This window comes from Chionomys nivalis, chromosome 7, assembly GCF_950005125.1.
Source record: "Chionomys nivalis chromosome 7, mChiNiv1.1, whole genome shotgun sequence".
NCBI classification, from domain to species: domain Eukaryota; kingdom Metazoa; phylum Chordata; class Mammalia; order Rodentia; family Cricetidae; genus Chionomys; species Chionomys nivalis.
The window spans coordinates 58,608,385-58,630,930 of NC_080092.1; the positions used below are offsets into that span (position 1 = coordinate 58,608,385).

General features: G+C 51.6%; 1 protein-coding gene across 9 annotated transcripts in view; it reads left to right on the forward strand.

Annotated features, from left to right (window-relative positions):
- The window catches only part of Myo18a (myosin XVIIIA), a 104,948-nt gene that overhangs the window by 5,975 nt on the left and 76,427 nt on the right, over positions 1 to 22,546 (forward strand). For all 9 annotated transcript variants that reach the window (XM_057774516.1, XM_057774517.1, XM_057774525.1 and 6 more), the window contains exon 2: positions 5,706 to 6,785. In XM_057774516.1, coding sequence (XP_057630499.1) covers positions 5,787 to 6,785 — 999 coding nt within the window. In that variant the 5' untranslated portion in view covers positions 5,706 to 5,786. The remainder of the gene's footprint in view (positions 1 to 5,705; positions 6,786 to 22,546) is intronic.

Genomic DNA, 22,546 nt, shown 5'->3' on the forward strand with positions numbered 1-22,546 from the left:
AGGGATGTATATAGGTAATTTCATAGGAACCACCTGCTTGCTCTACTAGAGAATTATGCCAGGGCTTACTCCCACAGTGTGTACACTAAAATTGAATAATCCAGGGATTAGCATGGCGCCTGGCAAGGATCACATACAAGTTTGTGAAGCAGTTCCTGTTCCCCCATACCCTCTACCCCCAGACAGGATTTCTCTGTGTCACCCTGGTTGTCCTGGAACTCTCTCTATAGACCAAACTGTCCTCAAACTCAGAAATCTGCCTGCCCCTGCCTCCAAGTGCTGGGATTAAAGGCTTTCATCACCACTGCTAGGCTAGCATAGCAGTTCCTATTTTTATAATAAAAGTGACCAGGCCTTTTTGATACTCAAAAGAAAGAACTTATGGGGCCGGTGGGGTGACTCAGCAGGTAAAGGCATTGCCACCGAGACTATTGACCTGAGTTCTGAGTTTGATCCCCTGAGCCTGGAAAGAGAGAACTGACTTCTACAAGTTGTCCTTTGACCTCCACCTGTGCATATCTGCCCCCACCCCTAGAATAAATCAATGCAATTAAAAGTTTTTTTTAAAGAAATCACATCAGTGTGTACTTTGATCAGCATATATGAGAGTCTGTTTCCCATGCCCTAGGTGATATTGCTCTTGAAGTTTTTTATTAAACTAAGTGAAAAATACTACGTGTTCGTATCACATGTCTGTGTCTATTACGGAAGCTGGCCTTTTGTGTGTCTGCATCTGTGAATTTCCTGTCTGTTCTTAGCAGTAGTTATGGGGGCTGTGGACTCCAGCAGCTTCATCTGGCCATGTGCTCACTGGCCCACCCTCACACCTTTGGGCTTTACCGTCTTTATACAAAGATCTAAAGCCAGGCTTTGGTAGTTTTCACCTTTAATCCCAACACTCGGGAGGCAGAGGCAGGCAGATTTCTGAGTTCGAGGCCTGTTTGGTCTATAGTGTGAGTTCCAGGACAGCCAGGGCTGTTACTCAGAGACAGCCATCCAAACAAAACCCAAACAGAATCGTATTAACGTGTATGCTTTTGTCAATAGTTCCTTTCGCTCTTGTTTCTGTGGTTCTGAGAGTCATTCGTGTTGCAGGAGTAGCAGTGTATTTTGTGGACATGTAAATTATTTATTCTTGTGCTTTGGGCTGATGAGGGCACCTTTGAGTTGAGTGTCCTTGCCTTCAAGAGGCTCACTGTCCTAAACTGGGCTGGTGGTAAGGCTTGTCTTTAATCTCAGCAATCAGGAGGCAGAGGCAGGTGGATCTCTGGGAGTTCAAGGCCAGCTAGGGACAGAGAAAACCTGTGGGGGGGGGAGGGGCGGGCGGGACAGGGGGGAGGGAACCAGAAACAAAGCAAAAAAGAGGCGCACTGTCCTAAAATGATAAAGCAGCTGAGTCGACAGATTATTCTTCGAGACAGGAGGGTCAAGATAACTTAGGGACATACTTACCTTTCCTCCAGTCAAAATTAGGGAAAACTTCCTGGTCAGGGGCGTTAGAGACAGAAGTCAGGATGATTACAAGGCTAAAGTCACCAAAGGAAGGGAGAGGGCAAGAGAGGAAGGGGCGGGGCAGGAGACCTGCCACAAGGATGAGGATCTGGGAGGTGGTGGTTTCAGAGCTGCTGGAGGTTTTCCTCTGAGGACAGGGGACTCTGTCCATGGACTCTGAGAACTGAGCAAGGCTGAGGCATACAGCGACCTCTGTGGAGGCAGGCCGGTAGTGGGAGACGCGTGGCTCAGGGGAGACTTGCCCCACAGCCGGGCCCGACCACATGGGGCGCCTTGTGAGCTGTGCAGGTAGTAGCGGCAGGACAGGAGCAGTGAGTGACTCATGCTGCAGCCTCCAAGGCCCTGGGCTTGTGATGAGAGGAGTGTCTTTGACTGAAAGTTAATCGCTAACTTGTGTTCACAAGAGACTTGTACTCTTGGAATTTTAAAGCTGGAAGAGGGATAGATCATTTAGTTCAACCCTGAGTGAAGTGACAGGCTCAAGGTCCCCTGGAGATCTGTGGCAAATCCAGGCCTAGATACAAGATCCTTAGCAGTTTTAGTCAGAGCTGTCCCTGTGGTGCTGTCTGGTCTTGACTGTTGCAGTGACAGTGAGGGACAAGCTAGCCATGAGAGAGGGGTTTGCATGAGATAACCTCGAAGGGACTTTTCTAGCTCAAAGATTCTAGAATCTTGGGACTGTTTTCCGTTGATGGTACTGACCTATCTAACCTCCAGCAAAGCCAGGATTGGGTAAGGACAACATGGTTGACATTTGGGTTTTCTGTGGGTTGGGCAGTGGCTAAGACCCCCTTCTTTGTCCCCTCTTAAGTCTCCAAGAGTTTTCCATTCGTTTTCATATTCTTCTCCAGGTATCCTGGAGCCATCCTTAGTCCTCTAGAGCAGTGTGGGTGGTGACCAGCCAGAGACCCCATAGCCTGGCACAGGACGGATCTGTGCCTTGTTCCATCAGCACTGGGAGGAGATATTCCCCCAGACAGGGCCAGCTGTCCCTCACTCCCACTGCCCTGAGTCCAGAGCCAGCTGACCACAACTGCTCCTGATTGGTACTGTTCACTGGAACATTTAGGAGCAAAAATTTCAGTTTACCAAGGAGAAACTGAGGCCAGAGGAGCTGAAGCGATAGCTTAGTGGGTAAAGGACTTGCCTTGTACACACAAAGTCCTGAGTTCCTTCCCCAGGACTCAGGCTAAAAAAAAAACCAAACAAACAAGCTGGGCAGTGGAGGTGCACACCTTTAATCCCAGCACGGGAGGCTGGGGAATCACTGGTGAGTTCAAGGCCAGCCTGGTCTACAAGAACTATTTCCTATTTCCAGGACAGCTAGGACTGTTACACAGGGAAACCCTGTCTTGAAAAACCAAAAACAAACAAATAAACAAAAACAAAACCAAAACAAACAAAAAGCAGGTGAGTGGGGCATGAATGTGGTATAGGCTGGAACCCAGTGCTAGGAGCAGAGTCAGGTGGGTCCCTGGGATTCAGTAGCCTGCTAGCATAGCCTGCTCAGAACTCCAGGCTAGTGAAAGACCCTGCCTGAGTTTGTTGACCTCTGGTTTCCATATGCACATGGATAACCACACAATCACACGTATGTGCACCAGTGCACACACACAGAAACTGCAGTCAGAGAGGGAAATGGGTTCTTGCTATAATAGCTGTAAGGAGTTAGGGACCAGACCAGATTTCTTACCCTGTGAATACATTCTGTCCTAGTTTGCCTGCTTTTGACACGATAAACACCATGACCGGAAGCAGTCTGGGGAGGAAAGGGTTTTCACAGTTCATCCTGAAGGGAAGTCAGGACAGGAACTCAAGGCAGAGGCCATGGAGGGGTGCTGCTTACTGGCTTTTTCCTCATAGTTTGCTAAGCCTGCTTATACCTTATAGCCAGGATACATTCTATCGCTAGAGTTCTCTAGAGTTGTACTGGCCCCTCCAGCAGCCCTGGACTCAATATCTGAAGTGTAATCTGTCTGAATTGAATTGTGCTCTAAATGTAAATCCCATACAGGAATTTATCTATTTATTTATATATTTATTTTTGTTTTTTCAAGACAGTGTTTCTCTGTGTTGCCTTGGCTGGCCTGGAACTAGCTCTGTACACCAGGCTGGCCTCCAACACACGGAGATCCACCTGCCTCTGCCTTCTGAGTGTTGGGATTAAAGGCATGCCCCACCACTGCCTGGCTTACTTACTTATTTAAGACCAGAACAGAACTAAATATGGGAAATTGAATATTAAATATCTCAATGTTTTATGAAGATTACATGTTGAGATGACAATAATTTGGATATATTATATCAAGTAAAATATATTATTAAACTTAAGTTTATTTAGTTTGTTTTTGAAACAAGGTTTCTATTTCCTGTCCAAATTTGCCTCAAATTTAAAATTCCATGCAGTTAGAATTATAGGTGTGTGTCACCCTGCCCAAATTCACCTATTTCTTTCTTGTTGTTATTTATGTTATGTGTGTGGGTGTTTTGTTTGCATGTATGTGTGCACACCACATATGTGCCTGGTGCCCGTGGAGACCAGAAATGGCCATTGGGTCTCCTGGAACTGGAGTTGGTTGTGGACTGCCATGTGTGTACTGGGATCAAACCCAGGTCCTCCTGAAAGGCAGCCAGTGCTCTTAACTGCTGAGCCATTTCTCCATCCTCTTCACTTGTTTCTTTTTAAACATTGAAAAAAATGTATGTACACAATATATGTATTAATTTTTTTATTTCTTATAGATAGTACTGCTTTAGAAGGAAGACCTGCCAGGAACCACAAGGACCAGGGTGATTTGCAGAGGGGAAGCAATTAGGCAGTGCACAGGGCCCTTGGGAGTTCCTAGTCTTGATGCCTTCCTGGGCATTGAACCTTGGTTGGTGGGAGTTGGTCCTTCTCAATGGAATGGGGCTTCTGCAGGTCTTTGCCTGGCTGTGGGGGTGGGGCAGAGAGAGGAAATGCCTGTTCAGGGGCTGGCAATAGGCCATTACTGGAGGGCTAAGTTTATAGATCCTCTGTCTGGAATTCAGAGGGGAGGCTTGCATGGAGAGAGAAAAATTACAGTTGGTTTCTAATTAGATGGTATGGCCTACTTCTACTTTGTGTTCCCTGCTGGTTAGAACAAGAACCGCTCTCCGAGCTCCACCCCCACCAGGTTTTTCTTAGTCCTGCCCCCAATTGGGTATGCATGAGAGAGGGGGTAGGTTGGGACCATAGGTGCACATATCTTGGAGCTGGGCCTTTCTCTGGGGCCACCACAACTTTCTTCCCTAGGCTATATTTAGGTGTTGGTGGGGAGGCAGGGAAGGATGTGACTTTTTCAAGATCCTGTTTATCTAGCCGACCCCACCCCACCCCCACCACACAACTGTCCTGTGTACAGTCTGGGATTTCCCCTTCCTTCCCTCCTTGCTTTACTTTGGGCATCCAGGGCCTTAGAAGAGACACTTATTTCATGAGTAGAACCTTAACTTCCTAAGTGCATTTTTCTTATTTGTGAAGCAGACATGAAGATGTTTGCAGGAATGCTGTGGGGGTTGAATAGGAAGGAGTGTGTGTGTGTGTGTGTGTGTGTGTGTAGTTCCCGATAAGAGAACATCAAATAATGCCTGATCCCAGGTGCTGGAGAGATTGCTCAGTGGTTAAAAACACTTGTTTTTGCAGAGGGCCTGGATTCGGTTCCCAGCATCCACATGGTCTGTTCATTGTAACTCTAGAACCAGGGATCCAGCACCCTTCTAGTGTTCTATGGCATATGTGGTGCAGGCGGGCAGAACACTCATACAAATGAATATTGTTTTAAAAAGTTGGACCCTTCAAGGCCTTTGAGGCAGGGGCTCAGGCTGCTGCTCTGGGGATACCAGGCATGGGAAGGAGCCTAGTTACACGGGGTGTCCATTGCTTCAGTCCATTGCTCCCCTGCTTGTGGGGAGAGGATGCTGCAGAGTTCCTCCTGCTTCCTTTTCTGTTCCGTTCTTCATTTGGGTTCCAGGTTGCCATCGGACTTTCCGTAGGTCAAGTCTCTCCAGGAACACCTCACTTTGGTCTAAAGAGTGAAGTTAGATCAAATTATGTAAATCAGAGTGCCTGGTACATCATTAGCACTCGATGAGGGGTGATTGGTTTATCAGTATCAGCTGCTTCTGTCTGAGCTGGAAAAGACTGAATAGCTTTTCTCTATTTCTACTTGCAGCTGCAAGGTGGGGTCCAAAGACGCTGCGTTAACCACCCGTAATCCGCTGGGGGTACACCCCCTAAAAACAGCACACCCACCATGTTTAACCTCATGAAGAAAGATAAGGACAAAGATGGCGGGCGGAAGGAGAAGAAGGAGAAAAAGGAGAAGAAAGAGCGGATGTCAGCCGCAGAACTGAGGAGCCTCGAAGAGATGAGCATGCGCCGTGGCTTCTTCAACCTGAACCGGTCCTCCAAGCGTGAATCCAAGACGCGCCTGGAAATCTCCAACCCCATCCCTATCAAGGTGGCCAGCGGCTCTGACCTGCACCTGACTGACATTGACTCTGACAGCAATCGGGGCAGCATCATCCTGGACTCAGGCCACCTAAGTACAGCCAGCTCCAGTGATGACCTCAAGGGTGAGGAAGGCAGCTTCCGGGGCTCTGTGCTGCAGCGGGCAGCCAAGTTCGGCTCACTGGCCAAGCAGAACTCTCAGATGATTGTCAAACGTTTTTCTTTCTCCCAGCGGAGCCGGGATGAGAGTGCTTCAGAGACCTCCACCCCCTCAGAGCACTCTGCAGCCCCATCACCTCAGGTAGAGGTGAGGACGCTTGAGGGACAGCTAATGCAACATCCTGGCCTAGGCGTCTCTCGACCGGGACCACGATCTCGGGTCCCTGAGCTGGTCACTAAAAGATTCCCAGCTGACCTACGTCTCCCTGCTGTGGTTCCCCCGCCACCTCCTGCTCTCCGGGAGCTGGAGTTGCAACGAAGACCCACAGGAGACTTTGGCTTCTCACTTCGGCGCACAACCATGCTGGACCGGGCCCCTGAGGGTCAGGCCTATCGGCGGGTGGTTCACTTTGCTGAGCCAGGTGCAGGCACCAAGGACCTGGCCTTGGGGCTAGTGCCAGGAGATCGACTGGTGGAGATTAACGGACAGAATGTGGAGAATAAGTCCAGGGATGAAATTGTGGAGATGATCCGGCAGTCTGGGGACAGTGTACGGCTCAAAGTACAGCCCATCCCAGAGCTTAGTGAGCTGAGCAGGAGCTGGCTGCGGACTGGGGAAGGACACCGCAGGGAGACGGCTGATGTGAGTGCTTCCCTCAGTATCAGGCGCGAGCAGGGAGTGGGCACATCTCCCGTTGGTGTACTTAAGTGGGTGATTGAGGGTACCCAGGAACTGTGAGCAGAGCTTGGCAAGTGATGAAATGGAAAGCTGGACCAGTAGGGAGGTGCCACCCCAGGAGAGGGTGCCCCATACTAGGTACTCTAATATTAAAGTCACAGCTTTGCTTCCCTGTGCCTTGTCAAGACACTGAAGGCAGTCCCCCAAAAGTTCACTGGGACAAAGCCCTCAGCAATTCAGCCGGGCCCCCTGGTCTGCTGTTTCCCTCCAATACCCTTTTGGAGTGACAGGATTGAATTAAGTCTGTGACTTTTCAAGGTCATTGCGTAAAGGTCAGCATTTGCCTGAACTTGTACTGCTTCCTTGGCACAATCAGGAGGAGGGAGATGCCGTGGGTAGTTGGTGAGGAAGTGTTCAGAGTCATCATATAGAGATAGCTTAGGGGCCTGGGTACCATATTTTCTGAGCCCTAAATTGGAGGCTAACAGGTGCCACTTCCAGATCTGAGAGTGTGTGAGCATCGAAGTATAGGAAGTCCAGCAAGGCAATGGGCGGCGCACACCTTTAATCCTAGCACTCGGGAGGCAGAGGCAGACAGATCTCTGTGAGTTCAAGGCCAGCCTGGTCTACAGAGCTAGTTCCAGGACAGCCGAGGCTACACAGAGAAACCTGCCTCAGAAAAAAGAAAGAAGAAAGAAAGAAAGAAAGAAAGAAAGAAAGAAAGAAAGAAAGAAAGAAAGAAAATAGGAAGTCTATGCTATTTAGATCTCAGGTGAAAATAATATGATAAGTGACTTAAAATCATGGCTATCTGGGGTGTTGTCGTGGTCACAGTCCTGGGGGATGACTTCTGTCTGCTAGGGCTTTCTTTTACCCCAAGTGAGGGAGGCGTGGAACAGCAGAAGAGCTAGTAGGAGCTGGGTCGGAAAGAACCTGTAAACCAAGACTGTAGTTTAGAGTTACCTACACTGCAGAGACAGTTTGCATCCTGACTGTTCCCGAGACAAAACCCAGTGGAGGGCATGAGATTCATAGCAAACATGGGCAGCTCTTCGTGGAGTATCAAGACTTCTGTCCTCGGGGGTCTTTTGGTGCAGGAAGAGTGAAAGAATTTTAAACGTCCTGTGTGGAGGTGGAATATGAAGGACAAGGTGACCTTTAGTCATTGTTTCCCGTCCAGCTGTGTGTTTTAGGACTGTCCAGATCTATGCCCTGCAGCCTGAGCGATGCATGACCTACCTGGGACCTTCCAGCACTAAGTGACTAGCCAGCTGTGCCAAAGTCAGAAGGGGAGGAAGCGGGAAGGAAGCAACAGAGCCTGGCTCCCAGGGAGGGGAGTAGGATGCTGAGCATGTTGGCGCAGGCTTGCAGCATGCTGGGCCCAGAGGAGGCTGACAGTAACAGGTCAGACTCAGGCAGATGCATGGACTTGGGTTCCAGGCCTTCCTTTATCCTGGAACTGGTTGGGTTTAATCAGCTTTGTAGAAAGGAAGTTTAGTGGATAGGAAGATGCTTATGTGGAATCCAGAGAGGAACCTGGACTTATTCATTGAGGGCTGGGTGGCTCAGCAAGTAGATGCACTTAACATGCAAACCTAACAGTCTTGAGTTTGGTTCTCAGATCCCAGAGCAGGACAGAACCAACTTCTAAAAAGTGTCCTCTGACCTCCACATGCATACCTGACTCATACACACACACGCTAGAAATAATAATTAAGGAAAAGAAGAGGCTAGAGAGATGACTGGCCAGTTAAAAGCATGTGTTGCTCATGCAGAAGACACAGGTCTGGTTCCCAGCATCCACACGGTATCTTACAATCATACATAACTCCCGTTCCAGGGGCTCTGAAGCCCTCTTCTAGTTTCCTGGGACTCCAGGCATGCTGAGGTGCATATATATACAAAATGCTTGCACACCATTGTAAAACAGACAAACAAAACAGAGAGAGAGAGAGAGAGCACACCACACTGGGCACCTGCTCCATGTTGCCACCTAGCTACGCTGAGCTCCAGGCACGCTGCTCTAAAGGGGGCAGTGAGAAGGAAGCACGTTATCGCAGAACCAGGGTCATAATATACTGCCATGCTCGGCTAGCTTCTCTTCTGCCAGTACTGCTTTTAACAGATGGAATTTTCTTGTTCAAGCATGAATCCCCCAGAGTACTGTTGCCAGTTCCCTGTCGAACCACCAACATGCCTCTGGGACCCTGAGCCTGGCATCCCAGATGCCACTACGTTTACTGTAGCTCAGGGACCATGCTGGCATCTCAGGTTTCTCAGTCACTTTCCCTTCCCAGCTAGCTGCTGCTACCCCCTCCCCAGGGAAGAGGATACTTTAGCGTGGAAGGTGCTGGTAGCATCCACCTTACAGCTGGTATCCCTGAAGTCTGGCCTGCTCTGGCCCCCATGGGACAAGCCCAGCTGGTGCCCATCTTCACCAGCCGTTAGCTTAACAGATCTGAGAGAGGACACCGTAGAGAACCCCATGCCTATGCGACTTCTGAAGCAGTGTAAGAGCACCATAAGACACATGGGGCTGGAAGGATCTTTGTGCCGTTGCCCAGTTGGGTTGTGGTGAGGACTCACACATGAGCAGAGGAGCAGGGTGAGCCCAGCATTCCCAGCTTCTGGAGACAGACCCCAGGAGCTGAGTGTGCAGGCTCGCCAACTCTTTGGGGCCCTTAGCTTATCTTCTCTTCTTCCCGCTCCAACTTCTGCTCATCGTCTTGGCATTAGTTGCAACCTCACTTCCATGCCAAGAGTCTTCCCGCATCCTCAAGCCTCTGGGTGGGGTACCCTGATGACAGTAGTTCCATAGGGACAGCTGCTGGCAGCCACTCTGTCCATCAGGTCATCCATCAACTGTCCACACGCTGCCCGTCTCCAGGGGCCTCCGAGGCAGTTGACTAGCCATCTGTTCTCTCCCCCACACAGATGGAGGCCAAGGCCTGTATTCTTTGTGGTCTGTTTTGAAGGCCGCGAGGGTGAGGCAACCTTTGGGATTCCCTTGCACAAGGTGTGGGCAGAATTTGAATTCTTTTCATCTGCCCTGTAGCTACTACATGAGTGTCATTGAAGGGGGTGAGGACTGAACCAGGGTGGAGGAGAAACTTGGGGTCTGATGACAGAAATCATTCAGCAGGCCTGCAAGAAGCGCCTGGTTCCCATGCCACTGCCACCTGTCCTGTAGACATCTGTTTGAAGAGCCAGGCTTGGGCTCTGCGAGTTTCCAAACTTTCCTGAGCCATTTACTCATTCCCCAATAAACAGAGAAGTCTGATTAAGGGCCAAGCCCAGTGCTGGGCACGAGGGGGTTAACTAAGTCAACTATGACCTTGAGGAAGCACAGCCCTGGGTGCAGACCTGCAGCTGAGAGGTGTGGCTGCTTTTGTGTAAGGCTGAGAATGCTGGGAAGGTGGTCAAGTCTGACCCCAGGAAAGGTGGCTGTCAGCAGAGGCCACCTTAGTGGAAGTGACCCTTGATTCCATAAAAGTGCACGTTCTCTCCTCCCAGAGGACAGGCTTAGACTGGATAAGCCGCAACAGCTTTCTTCTGGGGATCTCTGGGAAGGCAGAGCTGGAGACAGCAAGTTAGCCCGGGGCTGCCCTCTGTGGGTCTTTATAGAAGATGAAGGGGTTTATGTAGAAGGCGAGCTGGCTCCTGTGAGCATCACCACTATCCCCCACCTCACCCCCCCGCCCCCACCCCCATCACCACCTCACCACCCCCACCACCCTGCCCCCATTACCATATCACTACCATTACTCCACCACCTCACCCCCACTCCTACCCCCACCCCACCACCGTGTCCCCATCACCATCCCTACCACCACCACCTACCACCCCTACAACCCTACCACCTCACCGGCACCCCTACCCCCACCTCCCTGCCCATACCACCACCACCAATCCCCTCCCACCACCTCACCTCCATCCTTACCCCCACCACCTCGCTCACCCACACCTCCCCCACCACCTCACCCCTACCCCTATCCCACCATCTCCTCGCCACTAATACCACCACCTCCTCCTCCACCTCCTCCTCCACCACCTCCTCCACCTCCACTTCCTCCTCCACCTCCTCCTCCACCACCTCCTCCACCTCCTCCACCTCCACCACCTCCTCCACCTCCTCCTCCACCTCCTCCTCCACCACCTCCTCCACCTCCACCACCTCCACCACCTCCTCCACCTCCTCTTCCACCTCCTCCTCCTCCTCCTCCTCCACCACCTCCTCCACCACTACCTCCTCCACCATCACCTTGCCCAGTCTGTTAAGCCATCCAAGGATGTGGCTTCCTCTTTCACAGCCTCCAGCACTTCCTCCTGGTACAGTTTTCTATTTAAGAGATTCCAGGCTTTTACCTAAACTTTCTCTTTAAGATGGCCAGCAGCGGCTGGGCTACTGTAGAGCATTGCTTAGCATGTGGGGAAGTCCTGGGTGTTATCCCAGCACTGAAATAAATAAATGAAAAACCAAATAAACAAGTCAGCTGATGGAAGAAAAGGCATCCTGGGTGTTCCAAATCCTTATCCAGGATTCTGTAGGGGAGACCAGTGGGAGACTGGCTGGTCCTGGTTGCCTATGTCTGGCAGAGGGCACCAGAGTCCCTTTGACTGTTGTGGAATTTCAAGGCTCCTAGGTGGAAATGGAATGAACCACATTAACCTTGTCAGCAAGGTTCCAGGTGCCATCAGGAATGGGACCTGCAGGGTTCACAGACAGCTTCCAGGGTCTTCAGGCCAGCTGCTGAGCGCTGGTCTTGCTGGGGGTGGGGGTGCGGTGGGGGTGGAGCTGCGGGTGCTGTTGGGGTATAGGGTCTGATAGCGCTTCTGTTTTTAAATTTTTCCCAAATGATCTTTAGAGGAGTTTGGAGATTTTTTTTGTTTGTTTTAAACAGGAAATTTTTATTTCATTTTATGCCAAAGCTTCAGGCACCACTGACATCAGAATCTTAGTACATGAGAGCACAAGCTAAATTCTTTTGGTGATGAAGGGCCAGTGGGCAGGTGTCAGAAGTGCAAAGAGTGGTGAGTGGGAGGTCGTGGGCATGCTAGGGCTTCACTGTCCTGGGGGTGCTGGGCCTTCACTGTCCTGGGGGTGCTAGGGCTTTACTGTCCTGGGGGTGCTAGGGCTTCACTGTCCTGGGGGTGCTAGGGCTTCACTGTCCTGGGGGTGCTAGGGCTTTACTGTCCTGGGGGTGCTAGGGCTTCACTGTCCTGGGGGTGCTAGGGCTTCACTGTCCTGGGGGTGCTAGGGCTTTACTGTCCTGGGGTGCTGGGACTTCACTGTCCTGGGAGTGCTGGACCTTCACTGTCCTGGGGGTGCTGGGGCTTTACTGACCTGGGGGTGCTGGACCTTCACTGTCCTGGGGGCGCTGGGCCTTCACTGTCCTGGGAGCCTTCAGACCTTCACTGTCCTGGGGTTGCTGGGCCTTCCCTGTCCTGGGAGTCCTCAGGGCTTCACTGTCCTGGGGGTGCTGGGCCTTCACTGTCCTGGGGGTGCTGGGCCTTCACTGTCCTGGGGGCGCTGGGCCCATACTGTCCTGGGGGCACTGGGCCTTCCCTGTCCTGGGAGTCCTCAGGCCTTTACTGTCCTGGGAGAGCCCAGCAGTGAGGCTAATTCTCGTCTACCAGGTCTCCTGTCTCTGTCCTTAGAGGCTCCATTCTCCCACTTCCTTGTGATGAGGGCAGTCCCAGAGTGCTTTGGCCACCCAGCCCGTGGGTGGTGGGCACAGTGCCTAGGCCACATGAACGGGGTGTGGGTACATGTCCCGGTCAATGGTTGTTTTTGTAGGCGCAGCTTGGCATGGGGGCAGGGTCTTTTAAAGTAGCTTGCCCTGAGCCACCCAGGACACTGCCCTCTGCCCTCTGCTTCCTTCTAATCTCATATTTACATTGAAATGGTTCTGGAAAATACCAGATAGGCAAGCACCCTGACTGGGGGTGGCTGGGGAGTGGGGTGAAAGGGGGGTGTGTGGCGGGTGGGAACACAAGTATTTTAAAAATGCTGCAGATCTCTACAGTGTTTCCCAGAAACCACAAGCATGTACTCTGCCTGCCAGCAGGGTTCCCGCCACCCCACTGCACCAAGCAGCTAGATTCTCCTCGTGAAGCCTGGAGTGGAAGTCAGCATGGTGGAGGGAGTGATGGAGATCCAGGACCCAGTTGAGGCAGGGGCTCCCCTGCTGCCAGGACAGGACAGCTGGCGCCTCCACTGTCAGTCCTCAGTAGGAAGCGCCCCAGGCGTCAGGCAAGTCTGTGGGCACCTACTGTGTCAGATAGACACTGTGAAGGAGAGGCATTTTCATGGTTTTCCTGTCCCCTGTTGGGCAGTTTCAGGGGGGCAGCCAATTCCAGCTCCCGGCGGGGCAGGGCAACCGGTGGTTGGCAACAGCCTGATCTGTTAAATGGAGGACAGCGTCAGCACAACTTGTTTTTCAGTCGGCTGCAGTTTGGTTGGGAGACTCTTTCCTTAGACCTGGGTCATCACTCTGAGTTCCTTAATCTCTTGCCATATGCCCCTCGGCATCAGGGCCCGACTTTCTGCCCTGGCTGGCTCAGCCTCCACTTGGCATGGATTCTGGCCACAGAGTATGGGCTTCTGTGGTGCCCCGGCCAGTGTGGATGTGGGGGCAGATGTGCGCCCTCGTGGTGATGACTGGAACAGAAAAGCCTTGAGGAACAGGAACCTTGAGAAAGGAAGGGGAAGGTAGAGGTGCCTGTCTTGTCCCAAAGAAGGGTGTGTTGCTGCTCTCAGTGAGTCCTGAGAGTCAGCTGGGGTAGTAGCGGCAGATGGCACCGGGTGGTACCCAGTGTGACAGAAGCTTGAAGGATGGTGGCTGAGAAAGCCTCCCGCAGGGCTAGGACAGCTCCTTTGGCAGGTTAGGATGAGGTCCCCAGGCCGGAGGAGGAACACACTGTGTTGCCCCTTACGTAGCTTCCCTTGCAGACCCTAGATCTCGGAGGCATGGGCAGTGTCTTTCTCTCCTTTTTGGCCCATTCTCTCATATTCCCCTCAGAATGAGAGGAATGAGTGAGGATGGCAGGGTCACTGGAGTGTCACCTCTGGCAATGGCAGGCTCCCCTGCATTGCACAGGGCTGGGCACTGTCATTGGTCTGTGTGTTTTGTGGGCATTGAGGTAGTAAGGCCAGTGGAGGGCCCATCAGGCGGGCGTCCACCCCTGAGGCTCTCATTGGTTCCTAGTCTGGAATTCTGAGGCAGTCCCCTTGTCCACAGTACTTTCCCGTGTGCTGCATGCACACGTGTGCATTTCCCAAAGTTTGGATGTCACTTCCTCAGGGAAGCCTTCCCTGGTCCCCTCACACCATGTCTGGGTCCACCTTGGCAGCACCCAGCCTTCTCCTTCATGGCACCCATTGCGACTTGGTTAGTTATCTGCGTGTTTCTTCATGCAGCAGGTGGAGGTCAGCATTGAGGGCGTGGCGGGGCCTGTGCGGGCATTCGTGGATGATAAGATGGTTCTTTAGCCAGAAACTGGTTTCCCATTCTCTTGTTTGGTATTCTTGCTGCAGCTAAAGTTTGGTTACTAGAACTCTTCTCTTTGCTAGGCCCTGGTGACCTGTCTGCAGTACATTACCTTCCCTTGACTCACTATCTCTTGTGTGTTTAGAACTTGGCATCTCTCACAGGAGTGGAGGGAGAATGAGGTTCTACAGGTACCTGGAGCAGGATCCTGGCTAGCCAGAGAAACCCAGGTGCAGCCTGTTCCTATGCCTGCAGGGAAATCCACATGAGCCGCTGGAGATTCAGGGTTCCAAGGGAGCCTCCAATGTCCGGTCCAGGAGACCCTAGTGGAATGTGCCTATCTGCGGGTCTCCAAGGGGTTGGAATGTGGCTTGGGTTCCCAGTTTCCTCTTCCCCCTGCTGTTTTTCCCTAGGCTCCCTCCCTCCGTGCTGGAATGTCGGCAGGCTGGGAAGGTTCATGGTAAGGATCTCTTCCAGTCTCAGCAACAAATTCCAGCTGGAGCCTGAGGACAGCTCCCACGTGGGTATAGAGGCCACCAGAGATGGCTGCAGGAGGGCTAGGCCAGTGGGAACTGCTGTATTCCTGGATCTCAGAGTGGTGGGCTTTCAGTCCCCCACTGGCAGATGTAAATATCTCGCTCTCTCTCTAAGGAGCCTCTGGTTGCAGAGCACAGGAGCGGCAGGGCTCAGTAGTGGAAAGGGAAGGCCTGGGAGGCCTGTGGGTAGAGGAGACCGGTCCTTTCCCACAAGGCCTTGCCTTATCCAGCCCTGATGTGAAACAGGAAGGGGAGCAGCCTCAGATTCCATCCTCAGGTGGGGCCTGCCAGCACCAGGTTCTCTGGCCAGGGGTACCATCCAGACTCCCCTGAATTTGTCAGCCTTATCTGTCTTCTCCACCTTTGTGGAACCTGGTTTCTTTCTTGATGACCTTTGCAGCCCCTGTGCCCTTTGTCCCCTGATCTCATCCCCCCCCCCCGCCCCTTTCCCATTTCTGGAAGGAGCTGACTCACTTCCTCCCTAACTTCTCACTGCCAGGCCCTGTGGCAAAGAGGGTGTACCCAGGGAGAGAGCCCTCACCAGGGGCACTTCACTGGGACTTGGAGGCCATCCTTGGCTCTGGAGCAGGAAAGCGCTGAGTGTGAGGTCATGCAGAGGTTCCAGGCCATAGAGATCCCCCATCCCCCGGCAGCCATGGTGCAGTCTGGGTAGAACGTCAGGGAACACCTGCTCATTCACACTGTGGGCTTGTCTGGGGAGGAGGCTGACAGTTCCAGCCCTGCGATGAAGGAGCCCATGCTCTCACAAGAACTATAGGCTCCTGTAGAAAGCTAGACCTCAGCCCTGGGTGGCATGGGCCAGAGGCCAAGTGGTGACAGCACTGTCAGGCAGCCTGAGAACGTCATGGCCCTCTGTGACACCCAGTTTCATGCCCAGACCCATCGCACTGAAGGGGCGATATTTGGAGCTTTCAATAGAACCTTTCAGATGGCAAGGGGCAGATTTGATGCTGTCTCCTGTGAGTTCTGGCTGATGGGCTCTGCCTCCCGCCTCTCTCCGTAATGAACTGATTTGATTGGGGAACTGACTACAGAAGCCCTGGCTGGGCTGGCGTCTTCCACCACACTGGCCCCTGAGCAGTCCAGGCTGTAACAGCTTGAGTTCCTGATGCTCCAGGCACTGGGGGGAATCAGGCTTGTGCTGAGCCTGACATAGCCCTGTATCCTCTCGAGTAGATGCCCGGTTACCTGAAGGATCAGGCAGAGGGTGGGATCAAGTCTGTACCCATCTGGGCACACATTAAGATTAAAAGAAAAAGTGGCGACTGGAAAGATGGCTCAGTGGGTAGGGCAGAGAGAGGGCTTGAGTTTGCATCACAGTGCTCATATAAACAGCTAAGTGTATGGAAATGCCTGTGATTCTCGCTCTGGGAGGCATGGACAGGAGATCACTGGCCGGCCAGACTGTCACAGAGCACCAGGTTCGGGAGAAACCCTGTCTTTGTTTTTTTTTTTTTTTTTTTTTTTTTTTTGGTTTTTCGAGACAGGGTTTCTCTGTGGTTTTGGAGCCTGTCCTGGAACTAGCTCTTGTAGACCAGGCTGGTCTCGAACTCACAGAGATCCGCCTGCCTCTGCCTCCCAAGTGCTGGGATTAAAGGCGTGCGCCACCACCGCCCGGCGAAACCCTGTCTTTGTAAAAACAAGCGATGGAACAGGAGAGATACCTCAACAGCTAAGAGGTTATTGCTCTTGCAGAGGACCTGGGCTTGGCTGCTAGCAGCTCACAACCATCTGTAACCCCAGTTCTAGGACATCCAAGGCCCTTCTGGCCTCTGTGGGCACCGGGCATGCATATGGTGTACATACATACATGCAGGCAAAACACTAATACACATAAAATTAAAACAAAATAAATCTTTAAAAGAAAAAAAATAGGCCGGGCGGTGGTGGCGCACGCCTTTAATCCCAGCACTTGGGAGGCAGAGGCAGGCGGATCTCTGTGAGTTCGAGACCAGCCTGGTCTACAGAGCTAGTTCCAGGACAGGCTCCACAGCCATAGAGAAACCCTGTCTCGAAAAAACAAAAAACAAAAAACAAAAAAAAAAAAACCAAAAAACAACAAAAAAAAAAAAAGAAAAAAGAAAAAAAATAAGAGGGGGCTGGAGAGATGGCTCGGTGGTTAAGAGCACTGACTGCTCTTCCAGAGGTTCTGAGTTCAATTCCCAGCAACCACATGGTGGCTCATAGCCATCTATAATGAGACCTGGCACCCCCTTCTGGCATGCGGGCACACATGGAAGGAATGATGTACACATAATAATTAAATAAATCTTTAAAAAAAAAGAAAGAAAAGGTAGAAAGATAGAGATGGATGCCTGACATCAGCTTCTTGCCTAGAGAGAGAGAGAGAGAGAGAGAGAGAGAGAGAGAGAGAGAGAGAATACCAATAGGGGCAAGAGAGAAACTGCACCCATGGCCTTTGAGGCAGGGTGTGTGTGTGTGTGTGTGTGTGTTATGTGTCGGGGGAGCTTGCTGTGGTCTTCCTTCCTGGAATCCAGTGATAACAAACAACCTTGTTCCCCACAGCACTGAGCTATGCCTGTTGCCTCCACTGTACCATAGCCTTGGAGTCTGACCTCGGGACTTCTGGCTGACAGGAGTTTCTTGTGTAGGTTGTGGGGACTGGGGAAAGTGAGGGGTACCAGCCTGACTACCTGAGATGCCCTTTCTCTCGCTGATGGGAGCAGATTACACTGCACAGGCAACCTGAGGCCCTTGTGTTTGCTTAGGCACTGTGTTTGGTTCTGGCTCCACTGGAGCTTTACCCTTAGTGTGAGAATGGCCTAGGTGCTGCCCATGTACCCCGTGCAGAGTCTGGACTGGGCTGTTCTTTTTCCCAGACTCCTCCAAAACATTTTTTGCTCTTAACCTCTGGTCCTTTCTCAGTCTTACCTTCTCTGTCCAGATGAAACCCCAGAGCAGAGGAGTGGGTCTCTGGGAAGGCGAGGCTGAATGTTTCAACTTTACATAGCCCTTTCGTCTCTTCTTCAACTATTGATGCTCAGGTGTCTCTTTTGCCATTGGAAGAGGGACCTTTTTGGGTATGGTGGACATCTGTAATCTGTCGTATCACTTGGGAGTTGGAGGCAAAAAGGTCAGGAGTTCAAATTTAGCATCAGCTACATAGCCAGTTTGAGGCCAGCCTGGGCTACATAAGACCCTACCTCAGCAAACAAATGACTAAAAGAGGGCCTGGAGAGAGAAGACTCAGTGTTAAGAACTCTCGCTCTTGCAGAGGATCAGCTTTCAGTTACCAGTAGCCAGATGCCTCATGACACCCATAACTGCAGTCCCAGGGACCTAACACCCTCTTCTGGCCTCTGTGGGCACCAGGCATCCACATCCATGCATGCAACAAAATACTCTTATACATAAAATAAAGAGAAATGCATCTAAAAATGCTTGACTTATTAAAAAAGAGTAAGGAATAGAGGTGGGGTAACATAATCTGTAAGAGGTGCCCTTTTGGCAGTCCCACCAATTCTCAAAGTCCTTTGTCTGTGGCTCATCCTGTCGCTGTAGAGCCTTGTGAGACACACAGGACAACCCTGGCTGGAGGGCTGGCTTTGTCTGTAGGGGCTGCTCCGGCTCATCTGGGACAAGAAAGCTGAGGACAGCAGCACAGGAATCAGGACTGTCGTGTGGTTGTGTGTCCATTTAAACATGTTGTAACATTTTGGGCTATGTATGGGCTCCAACTGGATTGCCCAGTTCAAATCTGGCCTGTGGCTGAATGACCTTGGACACATTCCTTTATTTCTTTGGGCCTTCTTTTCCTATAAAATAAGAGTGATCATGGTACTTTCTTCTAGGTGTTCTGAGGACTGATGGATATTGGGTGTTTGTAATCAATTTAAATGGTGCCTCCTCAAAGCTGTTAAGGTAGTTTCCCTAATCCTCAGAGGGTGCAAAACCCTGCACATACTATTTCTTCTGCATGCATATTTATAGTAAAGTCTAATTTCTAAACTAGTTACAGTAAGAGATTAACAATAAGACAAAACAGTCCCACAGCAGGATTCGAAATAACCACACAGAAACTATATTAATTAGATCACTGTTTGGCCTATTAGCTCTAGCTTCTTATGGGCTAGATCTTACATCTTAATTTAACCCATTTCTAGTAATCTGTGTATCGCCATATGGCTGTGGTTTACCGGCAAGGTTCAGGCTTGTCTGTCCTGGACCGTGGCTACTTGGCATTTCACTGCCTCCACCTTCTTTCTCCCAGCATTCAGTTTAGTTCCCCCCCATCTCCATTCTGCCCTGCGCAGACCCAAGACAGTCCTTTATTAACCAATGGTATTCACAGCATGCAGAGGGGAATCCCACATCACAATCCTAACAAAACATTTTAATAAAACTTATAAATTACTGTGTGTAGTGATTGACACCTGCAGTCCCAGCATTTAGGAACTGGAGGCAGGAGGATCAGGAATTCAGGATCACTCTGGACTACATAGTGAGTTTGATGCCAGCCTGGGCTACATGAGACCCTGTCAAAAACAAAAAACAGGCAAACAAAAAGCAAAAGCAACAAGCCAATAGAAAACCTGATGAATTATTTGTTGCTAGAATTTGCTATTAAGATGTTTTGGACTGCAGTTGACTATGGCTAACTGAAACTGTAGGACCCATGACTCAGGGGCTCCTGTGCAACTCAGCGGTGAGTGCCACTGTCATTAGTCCCCCTCTGAACCCCGTGGAGTGCTGCAGGCTCTGTTCCTCTAATGACTCAGCTGATGTCGTTTGCACATGCCCTCAGGCTAGCGCCTCTGCCCACAGTGTCTTCCAGTGGAGTTAGGGCAGCAGCCACAGCTTCCTCGGGGCCGCTCTGGAACCTCAGCCTGGATGGCCTGCCCTGAGTTCCAACCGGCTCCTTATAGTTACACGCCAGTCTTTCAAATTGTGCTTGGTTTCTCCTGCCTTCCCAGTCAGATTCCGTCTGGTGCCGATGCCCTTCTTCCTGTTTGTTTTCTGGTTGGCAAACCTACCCCGCTTTTTGTTGTTGTCTGTCTTCTCGTCTGTCTTGCTCCTAGCAGCCCATCTCCAGTAGGGCTTAGCAAGCATAGGCACGGAGCTGGAAGCAACCCTAGCCTATTCTTTCCTGGCTTCATCCTCATTATACACTGCCCAGACTCTCTTGTGTGGATTTTCTAACAATGTAGCAAGCCCCTCAGACTCAGGCCCTGTGGTGGAGTGTGCAGGCCGTCAGATCTGCTCTGTTGCCTTGTTCTCCCATGCACACAGGCCTTGTCTGAGCCACGCTAGCACGTGCCCAGAGGTCACTCTCCTCTTCCTCATTTGCTTCACTTGGCTGACAAGAAGGAGAGGTCAGTTATGGCCTCCACTGCCCTGTGACAGAAGTCCTGACCTGGGACAAGGTGACTTCATTGACTTTATTTGCACTTAAACATTGAAGGTTTCATTCAGGGCTCTTCTGGGGCACTACCAACCATCGTGAGTCCTGCAGCCCGCACTGTGGTGGGGAAACCCTCAGGCCACTGCATTCCAGACGCCTTACCCCTGCCTGGCCCAGAGACTTGAAACAAGGGCGGATTGTGCTGGACTGAGGGGCTTTCTCCGAGCCAGGACGTCTTGGGGTGGAGGCAGGCTTCCATTCAGTCTGTCCTTTCAGCCCTGTGGCATCTGGCCTCTGCTCATTGACTGGATGCTAATTGTGACTGCTCCCTCTTCTTCCCCATTTCTTTCTGAGGCCCAGGGAACAAGTGTGACACAGGCATGGGACCAGGGTGTAAGCAGACTGGGCAGGGGTGGGAGAGGACAGCAGCAGGTCGGGACACCATCTGAAAGAGGCTTGGACAGGACGGACCTTAAGCCCTGTGGAGGGGATCTCCTGGACCAGACCGGTCTGACAAAAAACACCGTGAAAACAGAAGCGTTCTGTGGTCCTGTGGCCACTGAACACTTGGAATGTGGCTAATGCATCAGAGAAATGGAACTTTATATTTTGATTTTAATTTAATGAGAAATAGTCCCGATGCTTTTATCTAACTTAAATTTAAATGGTGGCTACTGTATTGAACAGTGCAGCTCCACAGGGCTCCCAGAAGTGTGGGGTGGGGGCAGGGAGGCAGGTTTTGAAGTCTTATCTCCTTCTGCAGAGTGTGTCTCCCCCGCCCCGCCCCCCCCCCCAACGCTGGGCCTGGTGGCATTTCCCCTGCCCTTCCTGAAGGAAGGAAGGTTTGTTCTCTCTGGCAATTTCTCCACTTCACCAGCTCTGGAATCCCAATGCCCTAGGGACAACAGGTCCCTGGCAATGTGCCACCACAACTGGGGCAGTGCTTCCTTGCCAAGCATGACTTCTGCCCGGCTTGGTAACAGCACAGGTGCTCACACGCCCAGTGGGTCTGGCTGGCTGTGCACGTGGGGGCGGAGGGGTGGAGACCAGGTAGGCAAAGCAGAAGCCTTCTTCTCTTCCTTGTTACTTCAAAGGGTTCCAGAAACAGGCCCAGAAGTGAACACACAGATCTCCAAGCTCTGGCTTTGTTCACACCCCTACCCCCAACTGGGGAAACCTGAGGGTGTCTGGAGGGGCCTCTCTGAACTTTGAGAACACCCTGGAAGACCTCCCTCAGGCTTTATTCATCAGTGTGGCTGACCCTTACACTGGTTTTCCCTGATTCTTCTGTGAGAATAGAGAAAAGTAGTCATTTATAGGAAGAGAGCACAATACTTCATTATGCTCATTCTCCAATGTCGGCCAGACCGGCTGGGATGTGGATTAGTGAATGTGTTGTTTAGTAGCCCCGAGTCTCCCCGAGATTGAGGCAGAGCATGGAAGGCTTGGGAAGACTGACAGCAAGACTGGCCCTGGGCTTTGGGCCTTGTGGAACATTGGGAAAGCAGAGGCAATTTGGAAATCCCCAGGAGCTGAGGAAATCCCCAGCAGCCTAGCGTCCCCTGGAGCCACCAATCAGGTGGACTCTCCCCTGGATCTGACTGCTTAGTTTTGGGGCAGAGTTCTTGGTAGAGCAGGCAAAATGGTGTGTATAGGGCTCTGGGCAGACCTTCGGATGTGTTAGGATGGAGGGTATGGGGAATGACTGATCCCTGACTCCGGCTGGTCAGTGATCTGTGGCTGCCCTCTCTTTGCCCACTGACTCTACTGACTGCTTGTCTCAGCCCTCTCTCCACTATAAAACCCAAGGCATCCCTTGAACCTTCCAACTGTAAACTCAGGTACTCATTCATCAGTAGGCATTTATTAAATGTCTTCTATGTGTTGGAACTATTTCGGGTACCGAGGATAAAAGTCAGTAGTGAAAAAAATAAATGTAGGCGCCAGCCCATTTTTTGTACCTTCTTTGCCCTCTCTCTCATGGGTAAAGCGAGAGGCCATCTTGCAGGCTGCAGCCCCCCTGAAGCCTCTGCTCCCCGGGACGCTTGTTGGAGACGAGGCCCAGCAGAAGCGAAGTTCTGTGGCCTCGGCGGTGCCTGCAGATCCATGAGAAGGGGAAGGCTGCCCTCTGCCGGGCTGAGGTGGAGCTGCAGGGCGGAGCGGCTGTGGCGCTCCAAGCGCATGTGCTAAGCTTGGCTCCACCCTTGCGCTGGCGGCTGGGCGGAACAGGAAGTGCGGAGGTATTTCTGGGCTGAGGCTGGGTGTACCCGTTCTGAGAGCTTGTAGTGTATGGACTTTGAGCCAATCCAGGTTTCC